Source organism: Orycteropus afer, unplaced genomic scaffold (genome assembly GCF_000298275.1).
Source record: "Orycteropus afer afer isolate SDZICR_OR568_19922 unplaced genomic scaffold, OryAfe1.0 scaffold00461, whole genome shotgun sequence".
NCBI lineage: Eukaryota > Metazoa > Chordata > Mammalia > Tubulidentata > Orycteropodidae > Orycteropus > Orycteropus afer.
Genome location: NW_006922048.1, coordinates 981,313 through 1,006,652, shown reverse-complemented (window position 1 = coordinate 1,006,652; position 25,340 = coordinate 981,313). Strand labels below are relative to the sequence as shown.

Genomic DNA, 25,340 nt, shown 5'->3' with positions numbered 1-25,340 from the left:
TGGCCGTTCGAACCCACCAGTGGCTCCATGGGACAAAGATGTGGTGATGTGCTCCTGTGAAGGTGACAGCTCACTCCATCACAAAGGGGTCCCAAGGAGTTGAACTTGACAATATCCAAAAACAAGGGTTATATTTATGGGTGATCGATTTGTGATTTGGGTGAAAGTTTACAAAGCAAATATATTTTCCATACAGTAGTTCATACACATTTTATTTCACAATTGACAACTGACTGCAATTTCCCAGAATGTGACAGCTCTCTTCCCACTTCCTCCCTGTAGTTACTTCTTCCCTGTGTCCTTCCCTCCCATGCCCTCCCACCCCCTACCCCAGCTATCTCCTTGTGCAAACACTGCCCTTCTGTCCTCCCACAACTTGGGCAATCGATTTTTGATGAGGAGGGTGTCAAGATCATTGGAAACATTAGTCCTTTTAACAAATGGTTCTGGGACAACTGGACTTCCACCTGCACAAGAATGAACTTGGACCCTAAACCAAAAAACCAAACCAGCTGTCCTGGAGTTGATTCTGACTCCTGGCAACTTCACGTGTACAGAGTAGACCTGCTCCACAGGGTTTTCAAGGCTGGGACCTTTCAGAAGCAGACTGCAAGGCCTGTCTTCCAAAGTGCCTCTGGGAGGGTTCAAACCACCAACCTTTCGGTTTGTAGTCAAATTAATAGCCAGATGCCCCACCCAGGGAACATTACACATAAAAATTCTCTCAAAATGGATCAAAGACCTAAACTTAAGAGCTAAAGCTATAAAACACTTAGAAGAAAACATAGGTGTAAACCTTCGTGACCTTATACTTGGCAACTATCTCTTACATATGACACCTAAAGCATAAACAACAAAAGAAAAAGATAAACTAAACTTCATCGAAATTCACTGTTTTTCTTGTTGTTGAAAAGGATATCATCAAAGAAGTGAAAAGAAAACCTGAAAAATGTTGAATTAAAAAGAGAGAAAGTACAAAGACAACTTTTATAAATATATATAAAACAGAAAGAAAGAAAAAACCTCACTGCCATCAAGTTGATTCTGATTCAGAGACCCCCTTTTGGTTTCCGAGGTGGTAAATCTTTACAGAAGTAGACTGCTCAGTCTTCCTTCCAAGGACCTGGTAAGTTTGAACCTTCAACCTTCTGGTGAGCAGTCAAATGCCTTAGGCACTATACCACCAGAGCTCCCTAAAGTGCAAGCCCCTAGATGGGACTCAAACTCACAATCCCTGGCTTAGGAGACCAATTCCTTATCCATTAGGCCACTGGGGCTTCAAAAACCAAACACACTGCCATTGAGTCGATTCCAACTCATAGTGACCCACTTTGGGTTTCTGAGATAGAAAATCTTTATGGAAGTAGATTGCCCAGCCTTCCTTCCATGGAGTGGCTGGTGAATTTGAACTGCCAACCTTCTGGTTTGCAGTCAAATGCCTTAGGCACTAGGCCACCAGAGCTCCTTTCACACCCACTAGGATGGCTGTTATCTCCCATGGCTTAACTTCCAGCCAAACAATAGAAAGGCCTATGAGGTGAAGAATTACACCAGGTAGATTATGCTTAGAACATCAACCATGGGAAATCATAAGGGCAGTATTTGCAGAGGGAGATAGCTCAGGGGGCAGGAATGCATATAAAGAAAGACACAGGGAAAAGGTAACCACAGGAGAAGTAGAAAGAGAACTGTTACATTGTGAGGATTGTAATCAATGTCATGAAATAAAATATGTATGAACAGTTGAATGAAAAACAAATTTGCTCTGTAAACTTTCACCCAATTAAAATAAACAAACAAATAACAAGGGTTGGGGTAGATGTCAAGAAACTGGAAAATTGCTGGTAGGACTATAAAATGGCTCAGCTCTGGAAAAAGTTTACCGATTCCTCAAAAAATTAAAGAAAGAATTACTACATGACCCAACAATTCCACTCCTAAGCACATACCCGAAAGAAATAAAAACTGGCATGCAAGTACGTGCATGTTCATAGCAGCACTATTCACAAAAACCAAAAAGGTGGCATCAACCCAAGTGCCCATCAATATACAATGGATGAACACAATGTGGTCCATGCATGCAATGGAGTATTACTCAGCTATAGAACAGAATGAAGTTCCAATACAAACTACAATGTGGGTGAACCTCAAAAACACTAAATGAAATGCCAGCAGACACGAAAGACACATATTGTATGATTCCAACTCTACAGAGCTGCCTAGGGCTGGGAGGAGGAGCCCTGGTGACACAAAAAGGGGATCCAAAGACAATCACTATGAGTTGGAACCAACTTGATGGCAGAGTTTGGTTTCTCGGTTTTGAGGACTGGGGGGAGCAGGGAACAAAGAGTGAGTGACTGCTGAGGGTTATACTTAAAAAAAAAAAAAAAAAACACTACCACTGAGTTGATTCTGACTCACAGCGACCCCTACTGGGCTTCTGAAGTGGTAAATCTTTACGGAATAGATTGCCCCATCTTCCTTCCGCGGAGTGGCTGGTGGGTTTGAACCAACCTTCTGGTCAGCAGTCAAATGCCTCAGGCACTATGCCACCAGAGCTCCTTGCTAAGGTGTATAGGGTCTCTTTTCAGAGTGAGGAGAATGTTCTGAGATTAGATAATGTTCTGAAACTGATGTCTGCCGAACACTGTGAATATAATAAAAACCACTCCCATGAACATTTTAAGTTCACTGATGTGAACTTGATGGTATGTAAATTATATCTCAATTTTTAAAAATGCCATCATCCACTGAGGGGGGATAAAGCGTACAAGAGGGAATCCAGTGTTGGATTCTGAACAGAGGGACCACTACACTCTGTCACCTGAAGGAGACTTTATAGCAGATAAATGAGAAAAAGGAAGAGGAGCGCAACTGCTAAGATACCCCACCCTACCCCACACCCACCACCAAACTTTCCACACTCTCTAAAGTCCATCCCCTTCTTCCAGCAGCCCAAACTCAGGGTTCCCAGTAGCTTTTAGTCCTGGGGGAAACAGGACGCTGAAACAAGGGAGGGCAGGGCACAACAGGGACAAAGCAGGGCCTGGGCAAACGTGTGCCACAGCCCTGCCTCCATTCCCCACCAGCCGCCCTGTCTCAGTTTCCCCCACACACCCCACCCCTGGCCTCTTTAACCACAGCTAGGTGGTTTGAATAAGCAAAGGCCAGGCCTGCCAACAGCAGGTGACCAGTCGACGCCTGGGAGCTGGGATCCAGATAGCAACATGCCCGTTTCCTGACAAAGGCTACAGGGCGGGCCGTGGGCTGCCCAGGGCCCACCATATGGATGTGGTTGCAAAGGTGGACAGTGCTAGTCCAGCGAGACAGCAGAGACGCAGCCTCCCAGCAGCCTTGGATCCAGAGAGGAGGAGACAAGCTGAGTGTGGGGCACGGACCTGGAGGGTTCACCAGCCCCACCTCCCTGACAGAACCCCAATTTGCCCAGAGGGCGATGAGCCTCTGGACTTGGGAAGGATGTGTTCTACTCCAGCCCCAGGGACGCAGCATGATGGTGGAAACCAGACTGGGGCACCTCCTTCCCCTTGGCCAGGGCTGGTTTGAGGGGACATGGGGACTCATTCTGGCTAATGAGACGGCAGGCTGCAAGAAGCAAGTCTGTCGCCATCTCTCTCCTCCTCCTCCTCAACCTTGTGACGTGAGGCCTGAAGGTGCAGCATCCACCATGGGGACAGGCTTAATGGAAGCCAGGAGAGCCTCAGGGGGCCAGGCCTGGCCCCGAGTCGCTGATCCCTCTACCTCCTGACTCCCTGCTGTATAAGAAAAACCAAGTCCACCTGGAGCCCCTGCTGTACACATGCAAAGGGAAATGAACACAGCCCTCACTGGAGCATGCGTGACATCACGTCTGCCCAGAACATATCATAGCCACTTTTCTATGCACTTAACAAGCATTATGGCTTTGAACTCTCACAACGCCCCAAGCATGGGTACCACTACCACCCCATCTACAGATGAAGAAACTGCAAGAGAGAGGCAGTTATCTGTGCTGGTCAGTGGCAAGGCCAGGACTCCTGGGGTTCTCTGGAGCCCTGAATCTTGGAAGAGGTTTCTCTCTCTCTCATGCACACACCAGACATACACACACAGAAACATAACACAGACACACACACCCCAACACACAGAAACAACACACAGAGATACACACACATATAGCACAGACACACAAAGACACAATACACGCACTCTTGAGTTTTCTGGAGCCACTGAATCTTAGAGAGGTTTTCTTTCTCTCTCATACACACACACAGAGACACAGACAGACACAACACAGAGAAACACACACAGATGTAATACACAGAGACATGACACAGAGATACACACACACAGATGGACACAACACACAAGCAGACACAAAACATACAGACCCATACACACAGACGCCACATATACAAACACAAAGTATAGAGACAACACACACACATGGAAATAACACATACAAAACACAGACATGACACACACACACACACACACACACACACAGGTACAGTGCAAGACAACAGCCAACCAGAGCGAGGACTCCACTTGCTCTGAGACCCCCATGGAGGCAGCAGTACCAAGTCAAGCAGGGAGGGCCATGTCTGGGGCTATATCCATGGCCCCAGCAGCACACAGGCACTCCCAGCCTCTGACCACCTGGGGCATCTGTGAGGACAGAAGGTGTCCACTCTGAGTGAGACCTGGGCCTGGGAGGCTCAGGAACCATGAAGAAGGCTGCAGACCCAGCCTGGTATGTCCCAGAAGCCACCTCCTGAGACAAGCTGCCATGCCCAACCCTGCTTTGCCCTGAGGCCTGGCAGCACACGTGGTGATGCCAGCACAGAATCCCCACCATCAGCGGCCCCAAGTGCCACCCTGAGTCACCCCAGCCTGGCTCCTAGGCAGTGGCAGCATCACCAGGGCATGGTCTTCTCAGACCCAGCCGAGAGCGGCCGGCCACCCACTTCCCAGGCCTGCTGGACTCAAGCCAGCGTCTCTCTCTCGCCTCAGCAAACCAGGAGGCAGGGGAACTTGCCAAACTGGTGCCAGGGCCCACGCCCAGGACCCATGGGGAGCCCAGGAGAGCCCAACTTGACTGCCAGTGCCCCTGGAGTGGAGGCCACGGTGCTCAAGGGCCAGGCTGGCCCTGGTGGGGACACATCAACACAAGTCAATGGATGGCCAACCATATCTGGTGCCACCAAGGATGACTACCAAGAGGGATGATGCTCCTCCATGGCCATAGCGGACCCCACACCTGAGGCCGGCTGCTTGGGCCTCCTTCTTCTTCCTGGCTACCCAGGAGGGACCCCAGATTCACTTCCTGGCCTGAGACACAAGTTGACACCAGTCCTCAATGAGGCCTCCAACGACCCTAGTACTCTCTCCCTGGCATCTCTGCCCTGCTCAGGCTTAGCTCTCGGGCCCATGTGACACTCCTGAGAGGCACCACCACCTCACAGATGCTCAGCTTAGAGTACAGCTAAATCTAGGAGCCCTTGGGTGGTACATCAGTTAACAAACCCAGCTGCTAACTGGCAGGTTGGAGGTTCAAGTCCACCCAGAGGTACCTGGAAGAAAGGCCTAGCAATCCACTTCCAGAAAACCAGCCACTGAAAGTCCTATGGCACTCAGCTCTACTCTGACACACACGGGGTGTGGCAACTGATGACAGGACAAAACGTCATCCGTAAGTGACCTGTGGAAGCTGGCACTGGGAGCCATGTGGGCTCTGCTGGACTGCTCCTGAGGTGCTCTGTTTCTGTCTTCATCTTGGGAAGACTCCAGAAGTTTCAGAGTTGGGTTGGCTGTGATCTTTACAGAAGCCTCTCACCAGGCCTGGTTCTTCCATGATGCTGCTAGGTGGGTTCGAACAGACAACCTTAGGGTTACTAGCTGAGTGCAGACCGTCTATGCCACCCAGGAACCTCTGCTGTACTATTCTTTCTACTTTTGTATGTGTATATGTATTTTTTTTATATTTAATAAAATTATATGTATTTTCTTGGCTCCACCCCCAGCCTTCCTGCCAGCTCTGCATTTTAATTCAACAACGCACTGACAACCTCAGAGCCTGGGGGCTGGGAACATGGTGAACAGGCATGACCCCCTTACAGGCCCAGATGAGGCCCACTGTAGTCTGGACACCTGGGTCCCCCAGGACCCTCCTCAGCCGCCATGGCCACCACCAGCCCCTGGAACCTAGCCCTCCCCTGGGGTAGGCCTAGTGCTACATGCTATCGCCAGGCTGTCCTGAGTCCTGGCAAACACTCTGAGAGCAGGTCCTATTCTCAACCCTCAGCAGAGGACACAGAGCGCATGGTATCTGCACGGTCATTTGCTGGAAGCCCTCAGGCCACAGAAGTCCAGTGCTTGGCAACCACAAAGTCGGCAGTTTGAACCCTCCAGAGGCTCTGCAGAAGAAAAGACCTGGCAATCTGCTTCCCTAAACATAACAGCCTAAAACACTCAATGGGACATTTCTACTCTATCACGTGGGATCACTATGAGTCGGGATCAACCTGATGGTACCCTCAACGACAAGCAATACAATTAATATGCTTCGCTGCTAACTGAAAGGTTGGAGGTTCGAGTCCATTCAGAGGCAACTCAGAAGAAAGACGTGGCAATCTCCTTTGGGAAAATGTCATTGAAAATCCGGTGGCACAGTTCTGCTCTGACACGAGGTTGCCAGGAGTTGGCATCAACTTGACAGCACCCAACAACTCATTTGCCAAAGTTGCGTGGGAAACATAAAGATCAGCTATGCAACCCAGGCACCAGAAGCCCCCAGTCAGCAGAGCCACCACTATCATTAGACATTAGACCAGCCCTCGCTCTGGCTCCCAGCTTTCCAGGCCACCATACATGGAGTGGCTGCTTCCACGGCAGCAAGGGAGAACCAAAAACCAAACTCACTGCCACGGAGGCAACTTCGACTCACAGCAGCCCTGTAGGACAGAGTAGAGCTGCCCCACAGGGTTTCCAAGGCTGTGAATCTTTACAGCAACAGATTGCTTCATCTTTCTCCCACAGAGTGGCTGTTGAGTTTGAACCACCAACCTTTCAGGTACCTGCAGCCAAGCACTTCATAACTGCACCGCCAGGGCTCCTTCCTCTAAATATAGCAAATTTAAAGAAGTCCCACATCTCATCTTCTAAATCATGTAAGTGCTTTAACCACTGTGCCACCAGAGCTCCTTGACCAAGGGAAGAGACATGGGGGAAAAAAAACAATCAGCAAATGCCACCAAACTTGAAATTCCACACCTAGGATTCCATGAGCCCGAAATCTTCACATACATGTGTACACAAGTGTGCAAGGACAGTCGCTGCCCAGCCCCTGTGCAACAGTGAAACACCTAGAGAGGCCCCAAGTGTTCCCAGAGAGGAAAAGCCTTGACAGATGACAGTAGCTCTGAACTAAAGGCAGATGACATGGCTCAGGCAGAGCTCCGCACCAAGCCTGGGAAGGCACAAGACAGCGAGTGTAAGGATGCAGAAGGGACCTGCTGAGGGTGCACACAGACACAGACACAGAAAACATCCCTGGGAGCAGACACAACTACCTTCTCTCAGTGGGAACTTAGAGGACACGGGCCAGGGAGAGGGTTTCAGCTCCTGCGACCTTCAGAGACCACCTCAGTAAGTATAAAGAAACTGCAGAAGGCTTCAGAGGAGTGATGTCATGGTGGCTGAGAATCGTGGGCTCTGCCCTCAGCTTCCTGTGTGACAGGGGCCAAGCCTTCACTTCCCTGAACCTCAATGAAAGCGGGACAGAGAACGCAGGGCTGCCAGCACACAGGAGGCCCTGGGTGGTGCAAAGAATTAGCGTGCTCAGGTGCTAACCAAAAGGTTGGACGTTTGAATCTAGCCGGTGGTGTCTCAGAAGAAAGGCCTGGCAATCTACTTCTGAAAAATCAGTCATTGCAAACTATGGAGCTCACTTGACTCTGACACACGTGGGTCGCCCTGACTCAAGGGTCAACTCAATAGCAACCATTTGGCTTTCATTTTATGAGCACACAGGGGAGGGGAAGTCCCCGTGGACTGTGGTTTATGGGCACTCAGGGAAGGAGGGTGAGTCCCCACGGACTGTAGTTTATAGGCACTCAGGGAAGGAGGGTGAGTCCCCATGGACTGTGGTTTATGGGCATGTGGTAAAGTGGGGGGATGCCCCGTGGACTATAATGTATAGGCACTCAGGGACGGAGAGGGAGTCCCCGTGGACTGTGGTTTATGGGCATGCAGGGAAATGGGGGCAGTCCCTGTGAACTGTAGTTTGTGGGCACTCGGGGAAGGGGGGGGATCCCCATGGACTGTGGTTTATGGGCACGTAGGGAAGAGGGGGAATCCCCATGAATGCTGGCTGGCAGGACAATATGAGGCATCAGCCTGAACCCCTCCCATGTTTGACTGGTATCTGCCCCATCAGCATTCCTCATGGATACCATGCAGCTGCTGTAAGAACCCAACAGACAAGCAGCCTCAGCCATCAGCAAGGGGCAGGAGGAGAACCACGTGTGTCAGCTGCCCTGAGCTCCGAGCCACCATCCCTAAAACAAGGTAGTTCTGAGATCACATGTGCAGAGCACAGAGGCGAGCACTCACTAACCTGAAACTGGGGGCTACTGGAAGCCCCAGCCTCCTGGTGCTCTGAGAGCTGGGCAGGGCTGGGCCGAGGCCCTGCCAATTTAGTCCCCCAGAGTCTGGTCCCCTGGCCCATGCCTGCTCCCTAGTGGCCCTCCCACTCTTTGGGGAGCTATAGTACAAACAGCTGAGTTACATGATTCTCATCTTTACAAAAAAAAAAAAAAAAAACCACCACCACCAAACTTGTTGCCACTGACTTGATTCCAAGTATGGTGACCCCATGTGTTACAGACAGAACTGTTCCATAGGGCTTTCTTGGCTTTAATCTTTATGGAAAGAAGCCCTAGTGGCTCAACAGTTATGTGCTAACTGAAAGGCTGGTGATTCAAACCCACCTAGTGGCTCTGTGAGAGAAAGACCTGGTGATCTGCTCCCATAAAGATTGTTGTTGTTTTTGTTGTTGTTATTTGCCATCGAGTCAGCTCCGACTCATAGCGACCCCTCCTTGGGTTTCCGAGGCAGTATCACTACGGAAGTAGGAATGCCCAACCTTCCTTCCAAGGAGTGGCTGGTGGGTTTGAACCGCCAGCCTTCTGGTTAGCAGTCAAGTGCCTTAGGCACTATGCTACAGCTTTGGAAACCCTACTGGGTAATTCTGCTCTGTCCTACAGGTTGTTATGAGTTAGAATCGACTGCACATACACAACAATCTTTACAGAAGCAGACTGCCAGGTCCTTCTTCCATGGCACCCTGGGTGGGTTCACACTGCCATCCTTTAGGTTAGCAGCTGACTCCAAACTGCATGCACTCCCTAGGAATGTCGTCTTTGCAGGACACAGGTGGCTTGCTCAGGAGAGTGATCCTAAGAGAAATCAGCAAGGAAGCAGTTGACAGCTGCCAGACTAGGTGTGTGGGGACAAGGGGACACCATCTCCTCCAGGCCAAAGCTTCTATCCCTTCCCCAGGAGCCAAGGAGGAGGCACAAGGAGGTGAGCCGAGGCTGGTGCTGGCTCTGGTGGCCTGGCCGCAATTCAGGCTGCACCCCTTCATGTCCCTCTACTGAGGCAAGTCCCTGCCCAGCTCCAAACCACCTTCCAGGAAATACAGATGCTCTGGCCCCACCAGGAAAGACAGTGGGAGCTGCACAGCCACCCAGCCATGCTGGCTATCACAACTCCACAGCTCCCAGACCCTCCTCTGGGTCTTCGCACACAATGCCACTTCTGTGTGGCTCCCTCGGCATTGCCCAGGGAAGGGTCTTCCCCTTGGCCATGTCAACCAGCCAACTGTCCCCATTGCCATCAGCCGGCTCATCAGAGGGGCTACCCTGGAGAGCCTGGAAGCTGGGGGGGGGGGGGTTGTACAGAGCAGGCCGCTCCCAATTCCGTGGCTCAGGGAGTGAAGACACAGTGACCTGGGCAGGGGCACGCTTAAGGGAGGGCTGGGTTCCTCACTCTCAGCAAGTTTCCGCTTAAACTGGGGGCAAGTGGGAGGCCCACAGTGACCCCAGGGAGAGCCTCGGGGTACAGTGCTGTTTTGTTTTCTTGGTCACTGGGTACTATTTCCAATCTAAAGCCTGGGGTCAGGGCTGGGTGACAGCCTAGGTCACCGGCCATGTGCCTGTGCGGCTGCCCCAGCACAAGCCCAAGTCAGCTGGGACATGTCCCAAGAAAACCCCACTGAAGGTTCAAGGCTCTCAAGCCAGCACTGTATGAACTGACTTTAAAACCAAAAATCTTTCTAAATAAGACCACCCACACTCAGGAATACAAGGCAGCAAATGCCCTTCTGTGGCTCTGACAACGGTGCCTCTCACAATGCTGTCAGCTGTCCTCAAGTGGATCCTGACTCCCGGCGACCCCACATGTGTCAGAGCAGAACTCCTCCGTAGGGTTTTCAAGGCTATGACCTATCAGAAGCAATTATATCCCTTTTTCCACGTCCTCTCCTGACTCCAGCCTGAACTTCTGGAAGTTCCCTGCCAATATACTGCTGCAACCCTTTTCAAATTATCTTCAGCACAATTTTACTTACATGTGACAGTGATATTGTTTGATAATTTTTACATTCAGTCAGATCACCTTTCTTTGGAACAGACACAAATCAGTTGGCCAGGTAGCTGTCTTGCAAATTTCTTGGCAACTCCAGCACTGCATTGGTGTGTTGAAACATCTCAATGGGTATTCATTCCACTGATTCCCGGAACCTTGTTTTTTGCTAATTCCTTTAGCGCAGCTTCAACTTCTTCCTTCAGTACCATTGGTTCTTCAGCATATATGCTACCTCCTTGAATAGATGAACATTGACCAATTCTTTTTTGTACAGTGATTCTGTGTATTCCTTCCATCTGCTTCTGATGTTTCTTGCATTTTTGAATATTTTGCCCACAGATTCTTCAGTACTGCAACACAGGCTTGAATTTTTTCGTCAGTTCTTTCAGAACTGAAGCATGTTCTTCCCTTTTGGTTTTCTAACTCCAGGTCTTTGCATATTTCATTATAATACTTTACTGCGTCTTCTCGAGCCACCCTTTGAAATCTTCTGTCAGCTTTTATTTTGTCATTTTTTTCCATTCGTTTTAGCTACTCTCCATTCAAGAGCAAATTTCAGAGTCTCTTCTAACATCCATTTTGGTCTTTTCTTCCTTTCTTTTCTTTTAAATGACCTTTTGCTTTCTTCATGTATGATGATCTTGATGTCATCCCACAACTCATCTGTTCTTGTATCACTGGTGTTCAATGCATCAAATCTACTCATCAGATAGTTTCTAAATTCAGGTAGGATACAATCATATTTTAGCTCTCGTGAACTTGTTTTAATTTTCTTAGCTTCAACTTGAATTTGCACATGAGCAGTTGGTGATTCCACAGTCAGCTCCTGACCTTGTTTTGACAAATGATACTGAGCTTCTCCATCACCTCTTTCCACAGATGTAGTCAATCTGGTCCCAGTGTACTCCATCTGTTGAGGTCCATGCATATAGCCACTGTATAAGTCATTGTACAAAGGTATTTGCAATGAGTAAGTTGTTGGTCTTGCAAAATTCTATCATGCAATCTCCAGAATCATTCTATCACCAAGGTCATATTTTCAAACTACCAATGAGTTTTCTTTGTTTCCAACTTTCACATTCCAATCACCAGTAATTATTAACACATCTTGACTGCATGTTCGATCAATTTCAGACTGCAGATGTTGGTAAAAATCTTCAATTTCCTCATCTGTGGCTTTAATGGGTGGTGTGTAAATTTGAATAGTAGTAGTACTAACTGGACTTCCTTATGTTGTTGTTGTTGTTGTTGTTGTTGTTATGTGCCGTCGAGTCGGCCCCGACACATAGCGACCCCTCCTTGGGTTTCCGAGGCAGTATCACTACAGAAGTAGATTGCCCAACCTTCCTTCCGAGGAGTGGCTGGTGGGTTTGAACCACCAGCCTTCTGGTTAGCAGTCAAGTAGCTTAGGCATTATGCTCCAGAGCTCCTGGTCTTCTTTATAGGCATATGGATATTACCTTATCACTGAAAGCATTGTACTTCAGGATAGTTCTTGAAAGGTTCTTTGTGACAATGAATGAGACACCATTTCTCTTCAATTTGTTATTCCCAGCATAATAGACGATATGATTGATTCAAAATGGCCAAAACCAGCCCATTTCAGCTCACTAATGCCTAGGATATTGATCTTTATGCATTCTATTTCATTTTTGACTACTACTTCTGTAGTGATATTGCCTCAGAAACCCAAGGAGGGGTCGCTATGAGTCAGGTCTGACTCGAGGACACATAATAACAACAACAACCAATTTTCTAGACTCATACTTCATATATTCCACATTCTGATTAATCACGGATGCTTACAGCTGGTTCTTCCCATTTTCAGTTGTGTCCTCATCTGCAAATGATGATCCTGAAAGCTTTACTCCACCCACATCATTAAGGTCGACTCTCCTTTGAGGAGGCAGCTCTTCCCCAGTCATATTTTGAGTGCCTTCCAACCTGAGGGGCTCATCTGGCACTATATCAGACTATGTTTCACTGATATTAGTATAAGGTTTTCAGTGGCCAATTTTTTCAGAAGTGGATGGCCCCCTCCTTCTTCCCAGTCTTAGTCTGGAAGTTCTATTGAAACCTGTCCACCATGGATGACCCTGTTGGTATTTGAAATACCAGTAGCATAGCCTCCAGCCTCATAGCAACACACAAGCCACCACAGTATGACAAACTGACAGACAAATGCTGGGCATTATTAGCCATTGTTGTTGCTGTTGTTATGTGCCGTGGAGTTGGACCCGACTCATAGTGACCCCTCCTTGGGTTTCCAAGGTGGTACCACTACAGAAGTAGATTGTCCAACCTTCCTTCCGAGGGCATTAGCCATTAGGGAGATGCAATCAGAACCCCAATGAGATTCCGAGGTAGGAAGCATGGCTGCACAACAAGAAGAAGGTAATCAATGTCACTGAACTGTATGTTCAGAAATTGCTGAGAAAAGGTATGCTTTTATGCATATTTTCACTACAATAAAATTTTTTCGAAACACAGTGAGATACTACACATCTATTAGCAGTTCAAGGGCAGCTGCTACTAGTGGTGATCCCAGGTGTGTCAGAGTCGAACTGTGCTCCATAGGGATTTCTATGGCTGGTTTTATTTGTTTTCCTTAAGCAGATCATCAGGTCTTTCTTCCAAGGCACCTCTGCATAGACTTAAACCTCCAACTTTTCGGTTAGCAGCTGAGCACATTAACTGCCTCCACCACCCAGAGCTCCTCGCACCTATCAGAATGGCTAAAATCAAAAGAACGGCCAATAGCAAGTACAGGTAAGGATACAGGGCAACTGGGACTCCCACTCCCTGCTGGTGGGGCTGCTGAATGGAACCACACACAAAAACATGTCATCCCAAGGCTGAGGATCAGACAAACTGGGTCTACACACGGTCCTAGAAGAAAAGGAAACACATTCCAAAGACAAGTCCGAGCACGTGGTGAGACGAAGGGCACGTGGGGAAGTGAGCAGACATTTCAGGAGCAGAGGAGACAAGCAGAGGGATGAGAGCTCGTTGGAGGTATTTCAGGAAATCCTTACTGTCACCCTTCAGTATTATGCTTCTTTAAGAGAAAAGAAATCACTGATGAAGGACCAACTAGGCAACAGCTTTTCCAAAGCCCAGACGAGAAGGCTGAGGGCAGGGAGCTCACGGCAGTGGCAGTGAAACAACCAACACAGACGTCACGACGATGCCGACTCGATGTGAAGGACGTAACCAGTGTCACTGATCAGTATGCCCAGAAACTTAAAGGGGAACAGGTTTTGCTGTGTATGTTTTCACCAAAATATATATATATATACATATATATATATATGTGTATATATATATATATGTGTATATATATATATACTCACACACACACGTACATATACATACACATATGTATGTATGTATATAAAGAGATCCCTTGTGTACCTCAAGAGTAAGGGTTAGCCACAAAATGGTTCTTAGAGTGTGGAAGAGATCAGCTAACACTTGTGTTTTCGGAAACATTATGGTTAGAGAGGAAAAGGTAAGGAGGAAAGCAAGAATGGGGAACGCCAGTCTGAGGGGTCTGCAAGGTTCTAGGCAGGTGTCAAGTGTGGCCTGGACAAAGATGTTCCTGAACACTGAAGAGATGCCAAGAAGAGAGGACTGACAAGACCCGGGGACAGGTTGGGGAATAAGGAGCAGGGAGGAGCCAGAGTGACCTGAGAACCTGCCTGTGCCTTAGAGATGGTGGCTCCAACACATGGTGGGCGCCCTCCAGCAGGTACAGCATGGGGTCATTCACATAGTGGGGACATGTGGGTCACCTAAGCAGAGAAGTATTTGAGAAGCACAGGACTGGAGAAGGGACTCAGGAACCAGTCACATGGGACTTGGAGACGAGTCACATCAAGAGAGCCGAGGGCTGCCCAAGGGTGGCGTGTAGAGGAGGGCAGAGGACCATCTGGAATGGCTCAAAGCCTCCAGATAAGCAGGGAGCCCCAAAGTGTAGGTCCCAAGAGGCCATGGCAAAAGTGAGTGTGAAAGGGTGGGCAGAAGCATCCCATTGGGCCCACACACCTGCCAGGGTAAGAAGTGAAGCATGCCCACTCTCAGTAATAGAACAGGGGTCACTGGTGGCAGTTCAAACCCACTCCGCAGGACAAAGATGAGACAGTTGGCTTCTGTAAAGATTGACAGCCTTGGAAACCTTGTGGGGCAGTTCCACTCTGTCCTCTAGGGGCGCTGTGAGTCGGAATTGACTCCACGGCAGTGGGTTTGGTTTGGGCTTTGCTTCTGTAAAGATTGACAGCCTTGGAGACCCTGTGAGGCAGTTCCACTCTGTCTTAGAGGGTGGCTGGCTATGAGTTGGAATTGACTTGATGGTTGTGAGTTTGTTGTCGTTGGCCTTGGCGGCAGCACTTCTACTACACTGAATATGGAGTCAGACCACCTGGTTTGGGGAGCAGGAGCGTGTAGGGGAAAAAATACTGCAGACGGCAAATGCAGGCACAGCCCTTAGACAACGATGAAGATCATCTGGGGGGTTATGGGAGTTTTTCACTTTCTCTAGGAGTCCTTAGGGTGCAAATGGTGGACGCGCTCAGCTGGCGATGGAATCCACCCAGAGGCACATCAGAAGCAAGCCCTGGTGATCTGCTTCCAAAAACTCAGCCACTGAGAACCCTCTGGAGCACGGTTCTACTCTGACATACACGGGTCGCCCTGTGTCCACGCTGACTTGATAACTGGTTTTACACTTTCTCTATATTATGTAATTTTTTCTTTTAAAATGCAGATGAAGTTCTCCCCAGTTTTTTTTTTTTTTTTTTTTCCTTAGAGAAAAGAGGAATTTATCCATGAAAGAACATCCTGCTAACAGATCAAACAAAATGAGGCCTCGGTCAAGTTCTAGTGCCAAGTGCTATGTATGAGTCCTTCGTTTTCTAGACAATGCCACGTTCAGGGTCAAGTGCACCAGCTTTCAGGGTCAAGTGCACCAGCTAAAAAACCCTCACCTGAACTCAAGAGAAACCAAACAACACCTTTGCTCATCTCTGCAGCTCAGCCTCTGGGGCGCCTTTCTGGGCAGAACTTTCTTTCCCAGATTAAGCGGAAATCGCCACAGGACAGCTGCACACTTCAGGAATGCTCACTGTGTGCTGGTCCCTGGACAAGTGTCTGCCCGTCATCTCTCAGTCCCCTAACAGCCCTGAGAAGCAGATACCATGAGGAAGCCCATCTCATGAACGGAGAAAGTGAGGCCTACAGAAGTGACCTGTCCCAGCCCCACAGCCAGCGCCTGGAGTCTGGGCCCAGCACATCCACCTCTGGCCTGTGCTCCCAACTGCACTCTCCATGAAGACTGGACACACTGACCACCCACTGCAAGTCACTGCCCCCTCTCCCGTTGCTGCTGCTGTTGGCTGCCATCAAGTCAGCCCTGACTCACAGTGACCCTGTGTGCACAACGGAATGAAACGCTTCCCGGTCCTGCGCTTTCCCCGTGATGGGCTGCAGATCAGACTACTGTGATTCACAGGGCTTCCACTGGCTGATTTTCAGAAGTCAATTGCCAGGCCCTTCTTCCTAGTCCATCTTAGCCCAGGAGCACCACTGAAACCTGTTCAGCATCCTGACACACCAGCCTCCACGCACAGATGCGTGGGGGTTACACACTAGGTGCGCTGGCCGGGAACGGTAGAATTGTCACCTCCCATGCCCGCTTTGCTCACCATCTCAAACACCAACCTGCCTGACCTACAGCAGCTCTTGTTCACATCAGGGGAGGACAAATCATCTCAGCAGCAGACAGCAGACCCTTAGGGCCCTGTTTCAGACAGCATCCCAAATCAGTCCATTTGTGGGAAAAGTTGGCTTTGCAATTAACTAACAAGTCATTTCTCTAGAATTGTCTGATCTTTACAAAACTTCTAAAAGCATATAGATAATATTTGCAGAATACATAAAATAACACTGATCCTGTCATGTGTTGCTACTGAGCCAATTCCAACCTGTGACAACCCTATATGACCAAGCAGAACTGCCCTAGAGGGCTTCCCCTAGGCTGTCATCGTTACACAACCAGGTCGTTCTCCGGTGGAGCCACTGGGTGGGTTTGAACTACCAACCTTTCGGTTATCAGCCAAGTCATCTAGATGTGAGTAAAACCAGCATTCGTGGGCAGCTGTCATTCCAGGTCATGCCTGGCTTGGGTATGTGAGCCACAGATGTGCATCTGCACACAAGACTGCATGCTGTGCTGGTTCGAATCCCAGCTCCACGAGTTACCTTGTGACCCTGACCCAATGAGCCGGCACCCTGGCAAGCCTTTGACCCTAAGTCGGGGAGGTGACCTTCCTGCAGGGCTCATTCTGAGACTAAATCAGCAAAATGCCTGATACCCAACACACAACCCACAGTGGACCACAGAACATTCCAGGCTGGGCACACCTCCCAGGTTCTCTTGGTGCAGGGCCCTCTGGGGGCAAAACGACCACCAGAGCAGCAGATTCCCAGTGCACAGGGATGCAGAGTGCATGGAGAGAGAGAGAGAGAGAGCGCAAGAGCGAGAGAGCATGAACGAGATCTGAGAACTGCTCGTAGCCAAACAGCCCCCTGAGGGAACATGGAGACAAGCACATCCTAAGGTCACAGCCAAACAGCCCCTAAGGGAGCATGCAAACAAGCACATCCATGTACATCTGCCCACAGGGCTCAGGTGAAAACACAGGCTGGGATTCCAAAACCTGACCCTAAAAAGGGAGAAGAGTTGACACTTTTGAGTAGTGGTGTTGGAGAAGAATACGGAAAGTACCGTGGACTGCTGAAAGAATGAACAAATCTGTCCTGGAGGAAGAGCAGCCAGAATGCTCCTTGGAAGCGAGAATGGCCAGACTGCATCTCACCTACTTTGGTCATGCTGTCAGAAGGAACCATTCCATGGAGAAGGATGTCACACTTAGTAAAGTGGAGGGTCAACAAATGAGGGGAAGGTCCTCAACAAGGTCGAATGACATGGTGGCTGCAGCAATGGGCTCAGGTATAGTAGCGATTGCGAGGCTCACACAGGACTGGGCGATATTTCTTTCTGTTGTACATAAGGTCTCTATGAGTTGGAGACAACCCGACGGCACAAAACAACACAAAAAAAAAAAAAAGGGAGAGATTTACCCATGAAGGTTACACCCCAGGAGCCTGATAGTGCAACATTAACCACGAGGTCAGTGGTTCAAACCCACCCACTAAGTAGCTCAGCAGGAAAAAGGCCTGGCAGTCTGCTCTGGTGAAGATGACAGCCTAGGAAACCCTATGGAGCACTTCTGTGTCACCCGGGGTCACTAGGAGTCAGAATCGACTTGACAGCACCTTACAACAACAAGGAGGCAGGACGTTCCAACAGGAACGGGCCTGAAGTCTGGACTCAGGAGAGGGCTGGTCAGGGGAGACTGAGAGTCAAGGTAGACCCGGATGAGGTGTGTGTGTGGGGGGGTCTGACATGGCTTCTCTGCACCTGCGTTCTGTAATGCCTGAGGGTGGGTTGCCTGTGACCAGCCAGCAGGTTCCCCCAAAGGAGCGAGGGCGAGAACTAGGAGTGGATCAGCAGCACCCATGTGCTCTGCCTTCCCTGTATCCAGCAGTGGAAGGTGGTGCTGTCAGCTGCCACCCAGTCAGCCTCACTCGTGGCAACCCCACACACAATGAAATGAAACACTGTACTTCCTACACCACCCCATGATCAGATGCAGATCAGACCGTTGTGACCCATGGGGTTTTCATGGCTGAATTTCCAAAGCCGATCCCCAGGCCTTGATGCCTCGCCCATCTTACTCTGGAAGCTCTGATGAAACCTGTTCAACATCCTAGCAACACACAGGCCTCCACTGCCAGCAGGTGGGGGCTGTGCATGACATGCACTGGCCAGGAATCGAACCCAGGTCTTCTGCATGGAAGGAGAAAATTCTACCACTGAGCCACCAGTGTGGGAGAGACCCTGAACCCCACGTGCTATCACACGAGGAGATGGCACAGGCCCACTCCCAAGGCACTGCTTTACCTCCCCAGGCTCCCGGCAAAACAAACGGTGGCAGAGAAATGAATGGCCCCTTCCCATGTAACTAGGCCTCTAACCCCCGGCCAACTCAGCAGCCCCAGTGAACTGAGTCCGGCCTCCCAAATGGCTCAAGAAACAACTCAACCACACTGGGCTGAGTATCGCCTAGGTCTTAACATGGCCGCTAACACCCTTGGGCCTTAGGGTCCTGTCTGAAGAGCAATGGTCTGGAGGGCTCGGAGGCAGGGGGCCTGGCTGCAGCCTTGAAATCAGAACCAAAGTACAGCACACTCTGCCCTACGGCAAGCTCAGGCCCCTGGCTTTGGGCAGTTGCCTGCATGGGACAGAGAGCAACAGGGGGCTCCGGCTCGCTTCTAACACTGAGCGTGGCAGGTCAGATGCTGGTGGTGGGACACCAAAGCCTGGGGGCTGCTACCTCCCTGGCCCCAAATATCCAGCACTATACCCTCCCCTACAGGGGAGACCCCCCAGGCACAGCACCACTCAGCCCACCAGGAAGAAGGTGGGGACACCTGGTCCAGATGGTCTCCAAGGCCTCAAATGGCTCCAGAAGCCCTGGACCTTCTGCCTGGACACACGGACACTAGGCAGTGTCCTGCCATCCAGCTGGTGGGGCCTGGTGCAACAGACAGTATGTAGGAAGCCGTGGAGGCCATACCCTGGCAGGGCAGGGCCCAGCTAGAGCCCGAGCCTCACCTTACAGAGAAAAGACTGAGCCCAAGTCTTGTCAGCCCTGGACTCAGGAAAGGCTCTGGACTCCAGACCAGCCTTCATGTCCTGCCCCACCCCTTGAGTAGGCCGGGGCCTCCAGGCAGACCCTGGGCCTGCCAGTACCTGCCTGGCTGCAGACTCAGCTTCTGGGCAGCTCCCAGGAGAAGGTGGCCTTGCGGAGCCCGTGGACCCCCAGACTGTCCCCAGACTTCAAAGGAACTATACCATGTTCTCACCTGCAGACCCCTAAACGGTTCCCGAACCTCGGAGGAGCTGCACCATGTTTTCTGGCCACCAGGGCACCAATACCGCCTGCCCCCAATGGAATACCTGCTTGCAGTGGGCAGCAGAGGGCTCTGCATAGAGGAGCATACCCAGTGACCCATGAGGGGCTACTACCCCCTCAGCCCCACCACAGAACTCACCCCAGCAGGGATGAGACCAGACAGCCCTGTGCCAGTCTGCTTCCCTCCAAGCCACGCTCCCACCCCTCAGGAGATCCTCGGCCTTGCCACCCCCAGCCAAGCCTCAGAACACTCCCCCTGCTGCTGTGTGCCAGCCATGCAGGAGTGTGACACAGGAAGGGCTGCTCCCTGCCTCCCCCCACAAGCCGGCAGCAGAGCTGTGGGGCCTGAGACATGCTCCCATTCTTTCCACAGCAGGAGATGTCATCCAAGCACTCAGGCCGACTCCATGCAGCTGCAGCAGCACGTCTCCTGGAACAGGGATCCTCAAAACCCGGCACCCAAAATTCCGCTTTGCCAGAGACCGAGGCCTCAAGATCCCACTGTGCTGTGGCCCCCATCTCCTTCAGAGACTCAGCCCCCAAGATGCCTGTGGTAGTTAAGGTTATGTGTCAACTTGGCTGGGCCTCGTTGAGTGGCTGGGCAGCTGGATGTAGTTAATCCCATGATGAGACCAGTAATCAACTCCATAGTGGACTCTACTGGAGCAGCTGAGTAGCTGCCTTAGGGGTGTGGGCTGCTTCTTCTATGTAACAAGCAGCTTTGAGAAAGGTCTCTGAGCTTTTTGGCTCATCTACATCCTGCATTCAGCCGAGTCTTCATCTCAGCAGCCTGCCATGTTGTCTGCTGATCTTGAGACTGCTTCTGGACTTGAACTAGTGGCCTGCCATGGTGCTTGGTAGTTACGGGACTGTGCCAGTTTACTTGTCAACCTTGGGTTTGTCAGCCTCAGCAGCCAACAGCTGCCTGAGTTAAGAGAAGCCTCTAGCTTCAGGGGGCTAGGAGCAAGAGGCAGAGCTGAAGCCCAAGGTTAAGTGGCTTTCACCCAGCTCCTAGAGCTGGCACTTTGAACTGGGGCTTCTAGCCTCCTAAACTGTAAGAAAATAAATCCCTGTTTGTTCAAAACCACCCACTTACGGTATTTTCTGTTAGAGCAGCACTAGAAAACCAAAACAATCCCATTGTGCCGTGGTATGCTGGAGGCCCAGAACCTGAGTTCCTGTTACACTGTGGCCATGGAAATGCCACTCAGTGCCCTGTGGGGCCGCACAGCTGACCACCGTTCCCAGAGGTTATTAACACCAGGTAGTTGGTGCACAAAGTGATTCCTGCTGTATGTCTCCAGCACAGCCACGTGTGAACCAGGAATGCCTAGCCTCCTGGGGGGACCTCCTTCCTGCAGGCCGGCTATGCACAGGAAACAGCACCCATCTGGGGCCAGGCTGCCTTGAGCCAAAATGTCACCACTATCCCCTGGTGGGTGCCTGTGAAGAAGAGCAGCAGCAGGCTACAGGAGGAGGTACTGTTTGTATTTTAACTATTGGGATTAAAAGAAAAATTATGGATGTTCACTGTAAATGTTTAGAAAATACAGAAGAAAATAAAATAAAAATTCCCTGTAATCTCACCACCCAAATCACTGTCACACTTTTGTTGCATTTAATTGCTTTCTATAAATAATACCAAAAAAACAAACCCATCATCATCAAGTCAAGTCCAACTCACAGTGACCCTATAGTACAGAGTAGAACTGCCCCATAGATTCTCCAAGCCTGTAATCTTTATGGAAGTAGACTGCCTAATCTTTCTTTCACCGAGCAGCTAGTAGGCTGGAACTGCTGACCTTTCGGCTAGCAGTCGAGTGCTTAATCACTGTGCCATGATGTTCCTTCTATAAATAACAGACATTACGTTAACACTGTAGTTGTTAGTTGTCATGGAGTCAATTCTGATTCCTGGCAACCCCACGAGTGGAATCGCTCCATAGGTCTTCAAGGCTGTGACCTATCGGAAGCAGACCACCAGGCCTGACTTCCATCCTGTCAGCTAGTGATCAAGCACTTAGCCGTGTATGCCACCCAGGGACCCCTCAAAGATATGCACCTGCTCTTTCTCATTCAGCACTACAAGCGTCCCCCAGGACGTCGAATGGTCCACTTAGAGGAAGGACCACAAATTTATCCACAGTCTCCAACTATGGGACGCTGAGGTTGCTTCCAAAGCTCCACCATCACTGCCTCATGTGACATGGTGACTGGGCCTCAGGGACGGCCCATGGGCCAGGCCTTATCGATGTTAGCAGCTGTCGAGTGGATTCTGACTCATGGCAATCCCACGTGACAGGGCAGAACCACCTCACAGGGCTTTCTAGGCTGCAATCTATACGGAAGCAGATTACTGGGTCTTTCTCCCACAGAGCCACTGGGTGGGTTAGAACCGCCAAAGTTTTAGTTAGTAGCTGAGTGCTTAACCAGTGTACCACCAGGGCTCTTTAAGAAAAAGTCGAATCCACCTGCACTCCCCACCTCTGCTACCAGAGCACCCCTCCCGCCACAAGAAAGGAAAGCCACCAGCCCACTGGCCATGGCTCCAGCTCTGCTGTGTTTGCTCACTAATGGTCAGCGCGTCTCACCGTGCTCTCATGCGAGGAGTTGTGCCTGCCCCGTGTGTCTCTATGGGACGAGGGTCTTTCTTGCTGCCACCGAGGGTCCTACCTTGTTTTTGAAGTGCACCTCGATGGGCATGATGAAGCCAGCGTAACCCGACTCCTCCACTTTGTAGGGGGGCTCCTTGCACACTAAAAAGAAAGGGAAAACGTATCCATCAGCTTCCTGCCCTATCATAGGCTGGGTCAGGCTCCTGGTCATCTCCCTGCTGCAGCCCACTGGCGTCTCAGGAAGTTGGGCTGACCCTGGGCCGTGGAATGTCAAACAGAAGGGAACACGGAGAAGAGAAGGAGCAAAGAGCCACAGAAGTGGGGCTCAGAGGGGGAGAGCAGGAGGGTGTTGGCCTCTGCTGCCAGAGGGCTTGCTCCTACAGCTGAGGAGGGCCATAGGCCAGAGAAGCAGCAATAGCCATGGGCCACGTACCCAGCTGACCTAGGTCAGCAAGGATGGCTTGAGCATCAGCGAGACCTGGCAGGGCCTATCTCCAGGCCAGTAAGCTCCACCAAGTCACCCGACTCCAGCCATCCCCTTGAACCCAAGACTCAGACACCGTGCAATAAAGGCCGGCTCTGCTGCCATTCTCTGAGTTCTACCTCAGAGGCTAAGAGAAAGTCTTCAGTGCCATTACAGAGCCTCGATGTCCCCGACACTCAAAAAAGAGAAAGATGAAATGAAAACAGCCAGCAGAGTGCAAGTAAACTGAGCGAGCTCCCAGAACCTCATTCTTGTGTTGACCTGCCAACGTTCTGAGAGTGCACTTTCATCTCACAAAAGCCAAAAACACCTACTGCTGCTAAGCTGATTCCGACTCAGAGACCTTACAGGACAGAGTGGAATTGCCCCAAGGCTGCCCATCTCTATGGAAGCCGGCAGCCACATATTTCTCCTGCAGAGTGGCTGGTGGGTTCAAACTGCCCTGGCCTTTGTGCTGGCAGCTCAGGGCTTAACCATTGTGCCACCAGAGATTCCTTCATTATGCATGTTCTCCTCTCTGAAGGGAAAAAATTTGGACCCTAACAGCTATGTGCTCATCACCTTCCACCCCTCCCTCTCCAGAGGTAACCACCAACAAGAGACAGGAAAAATTCCCGATTTTTAAAAAGCTTCATATACACATATTTGTACAAAACAGGGTAATCCATAATGGCACCAAGAATTGCTAGAGAAAGGTTTATCAAACATAATGAAAAATTATTTCCTTTTTGTTTTTTTTACTAAAACATCATAAGACTTTTCTTTAAAAAAAGAGAAGTCTTCCAGCTCTCACAGACCCACCTCACAAACCAAAACCAGGCAGCTACTGTCGAACCTATTCTGACTCGGCACAACCCCACGTGGGCCTCAGTGGAACCGGGCTCTACAGTGTTTTTAGGGGGCGATTTTTAAAAAGTAGAATGCCAGGGCTTTCTTCCAAGGTGCCCCTGGGTAGACTCGAACTGCCAATCTTTTGAGTGTGTAACTGTTTGCACCACCCAGCAGCTCCATCTCTCTCATATGCCAATCCAAACAAAATGGTCAGCCAGGTAAACTCAGAGTGACCTCACAAGGGCAGGACTGGTGGGTCAGCCTTGCCTGGGCCCAGGCTACAGCACACTGTAGCAGAGGAGCAGGGAAGGGGCTGGGAGCTCTGGAGTACAAAGCCACAGAGAGTGATGGAGGTACGAGACACCAGGGCCCTACACACCTTTCCCTACACTCCCTCCAGCCCACCTCCTCGCTGGACTCTGCTGAAACCCCACTTTCCCTCCACATCCACTCAGGCCCACTGCCATTTCTCTCTGATCTAAGACTCCCCCCCACACACACACTGCATGATGGCCCAGTGTCCCCACCCATACACACATACTCTGGAAGCTTCTGGAGGGCAGGACCTCGCACACAAACCAGACCTGCCACTCTGAGCATGTCACCCAACACCCAGGTCTGCATAAATTGTTGGTGGTGCCATCAAGTTGATTCTGATTCACAGCAGAACTGCCCCACAGGGTTTTCTGGCCTGTAATCTCTACAGAAGCAGGTTGCCAGGTCTTTCTCCTACAGTGCTGCTGGGTGGCTGTGAATTACCAGCCTTCCAGTCAGCAGTCAGGCACTTAACTGTTGCATGTCACCAGGTACACATGGCAAAGTTTCCAAATACACATGTCACAGTTGATCTCATCATCCCAACTAGATGACAGACCCCGCCAGCCAAGGAACCCAAAGACCTGTCATATGACTGAAAAGGGCTGTCCCCGGAGCGACGAGGTTCTAACACAGGAGCACAGGCTGCAACCACCACAGCACACCCAGCGCACAGACGCTTCTGCCTGCTGTCCCGCCTGCGCCACAGAAATCCACACACATACAATACACCAATACAGCGAAGATGGAGGGCACAAGAGGGCGCCTGGCGAATTCCTGTCAGAGAACACAGATGTGGGCGTGCTGGCCAAGGAAACAGGAGGAGCTGTTGCAGCCCACCATCTGGGGAGCACTGCAGGGCAGGTGAGAGCTCCCTGGGGCCCACAGGCTCAGAAACAGGGGGCAAGACCAAGCACAGTGGGCTGTTGCTGCCGTGAAGTTAACACCAATTCACGATGCCCCCATGTGTGTCAGAGCAGAACTGTGCCCCACAGGGCTCCTGATACTGGGACCCTCTAGAACATTACCAAGCCTGTCTTTCCATCGACCTCTCAGCCAGTAGTCGAGAGCTTAACTATATACACCACCAGGGACCCCTCTAATGGTGGGGATGGGGTTTCTTTTGGGGTGATAAAAATGTCCTGGAATTAAGGCAGTGGTGATGGTCACACAAGTTTGTGTGTGTCCTTAAAAATACTGCACTGCACTGCTAAACAGTGAATCTAACATGAATTACATCTCATCGGATCAATGAGCAACATCAAGATAAACAGAGAAAGGGATTTCCGGCAAGATGGCGGACTAGGCAGAAGGATTGCAAAGACCCTCTTCAACAAAGAAAAGGGAAACCAATTAACACAGACACAGAAGATAATCTTGGACCCCTGAGCCTTGAAGTGAAGGATACAGAAT

The 25,340-nt window shown here is 50.4% G+C and overlaps 1 protein-coding gene across 1 annotated transcript in view; it reads right to left on the bottom strand.

Annotated features, from left to right (window-relative positions):
- Positions 1-25,340, bottom strand: part of MLLT1 (MLLT1 super elongation complex subunit) — a 63,853-nt gene that overhangs the window by 20,215 nt on the left and 18,298 nt on the right. Inside the window, exon 3 of the mRNA XM_042782766.1 lies at positions 22,356-22,438. Coding sequence (XP_042638700.1) covers positions 22,356-22,438 — 83 coding nt within the window. The remainder of the gene's footprint in view (positions 1-22,355; positions 22,439-25,340) is intronic.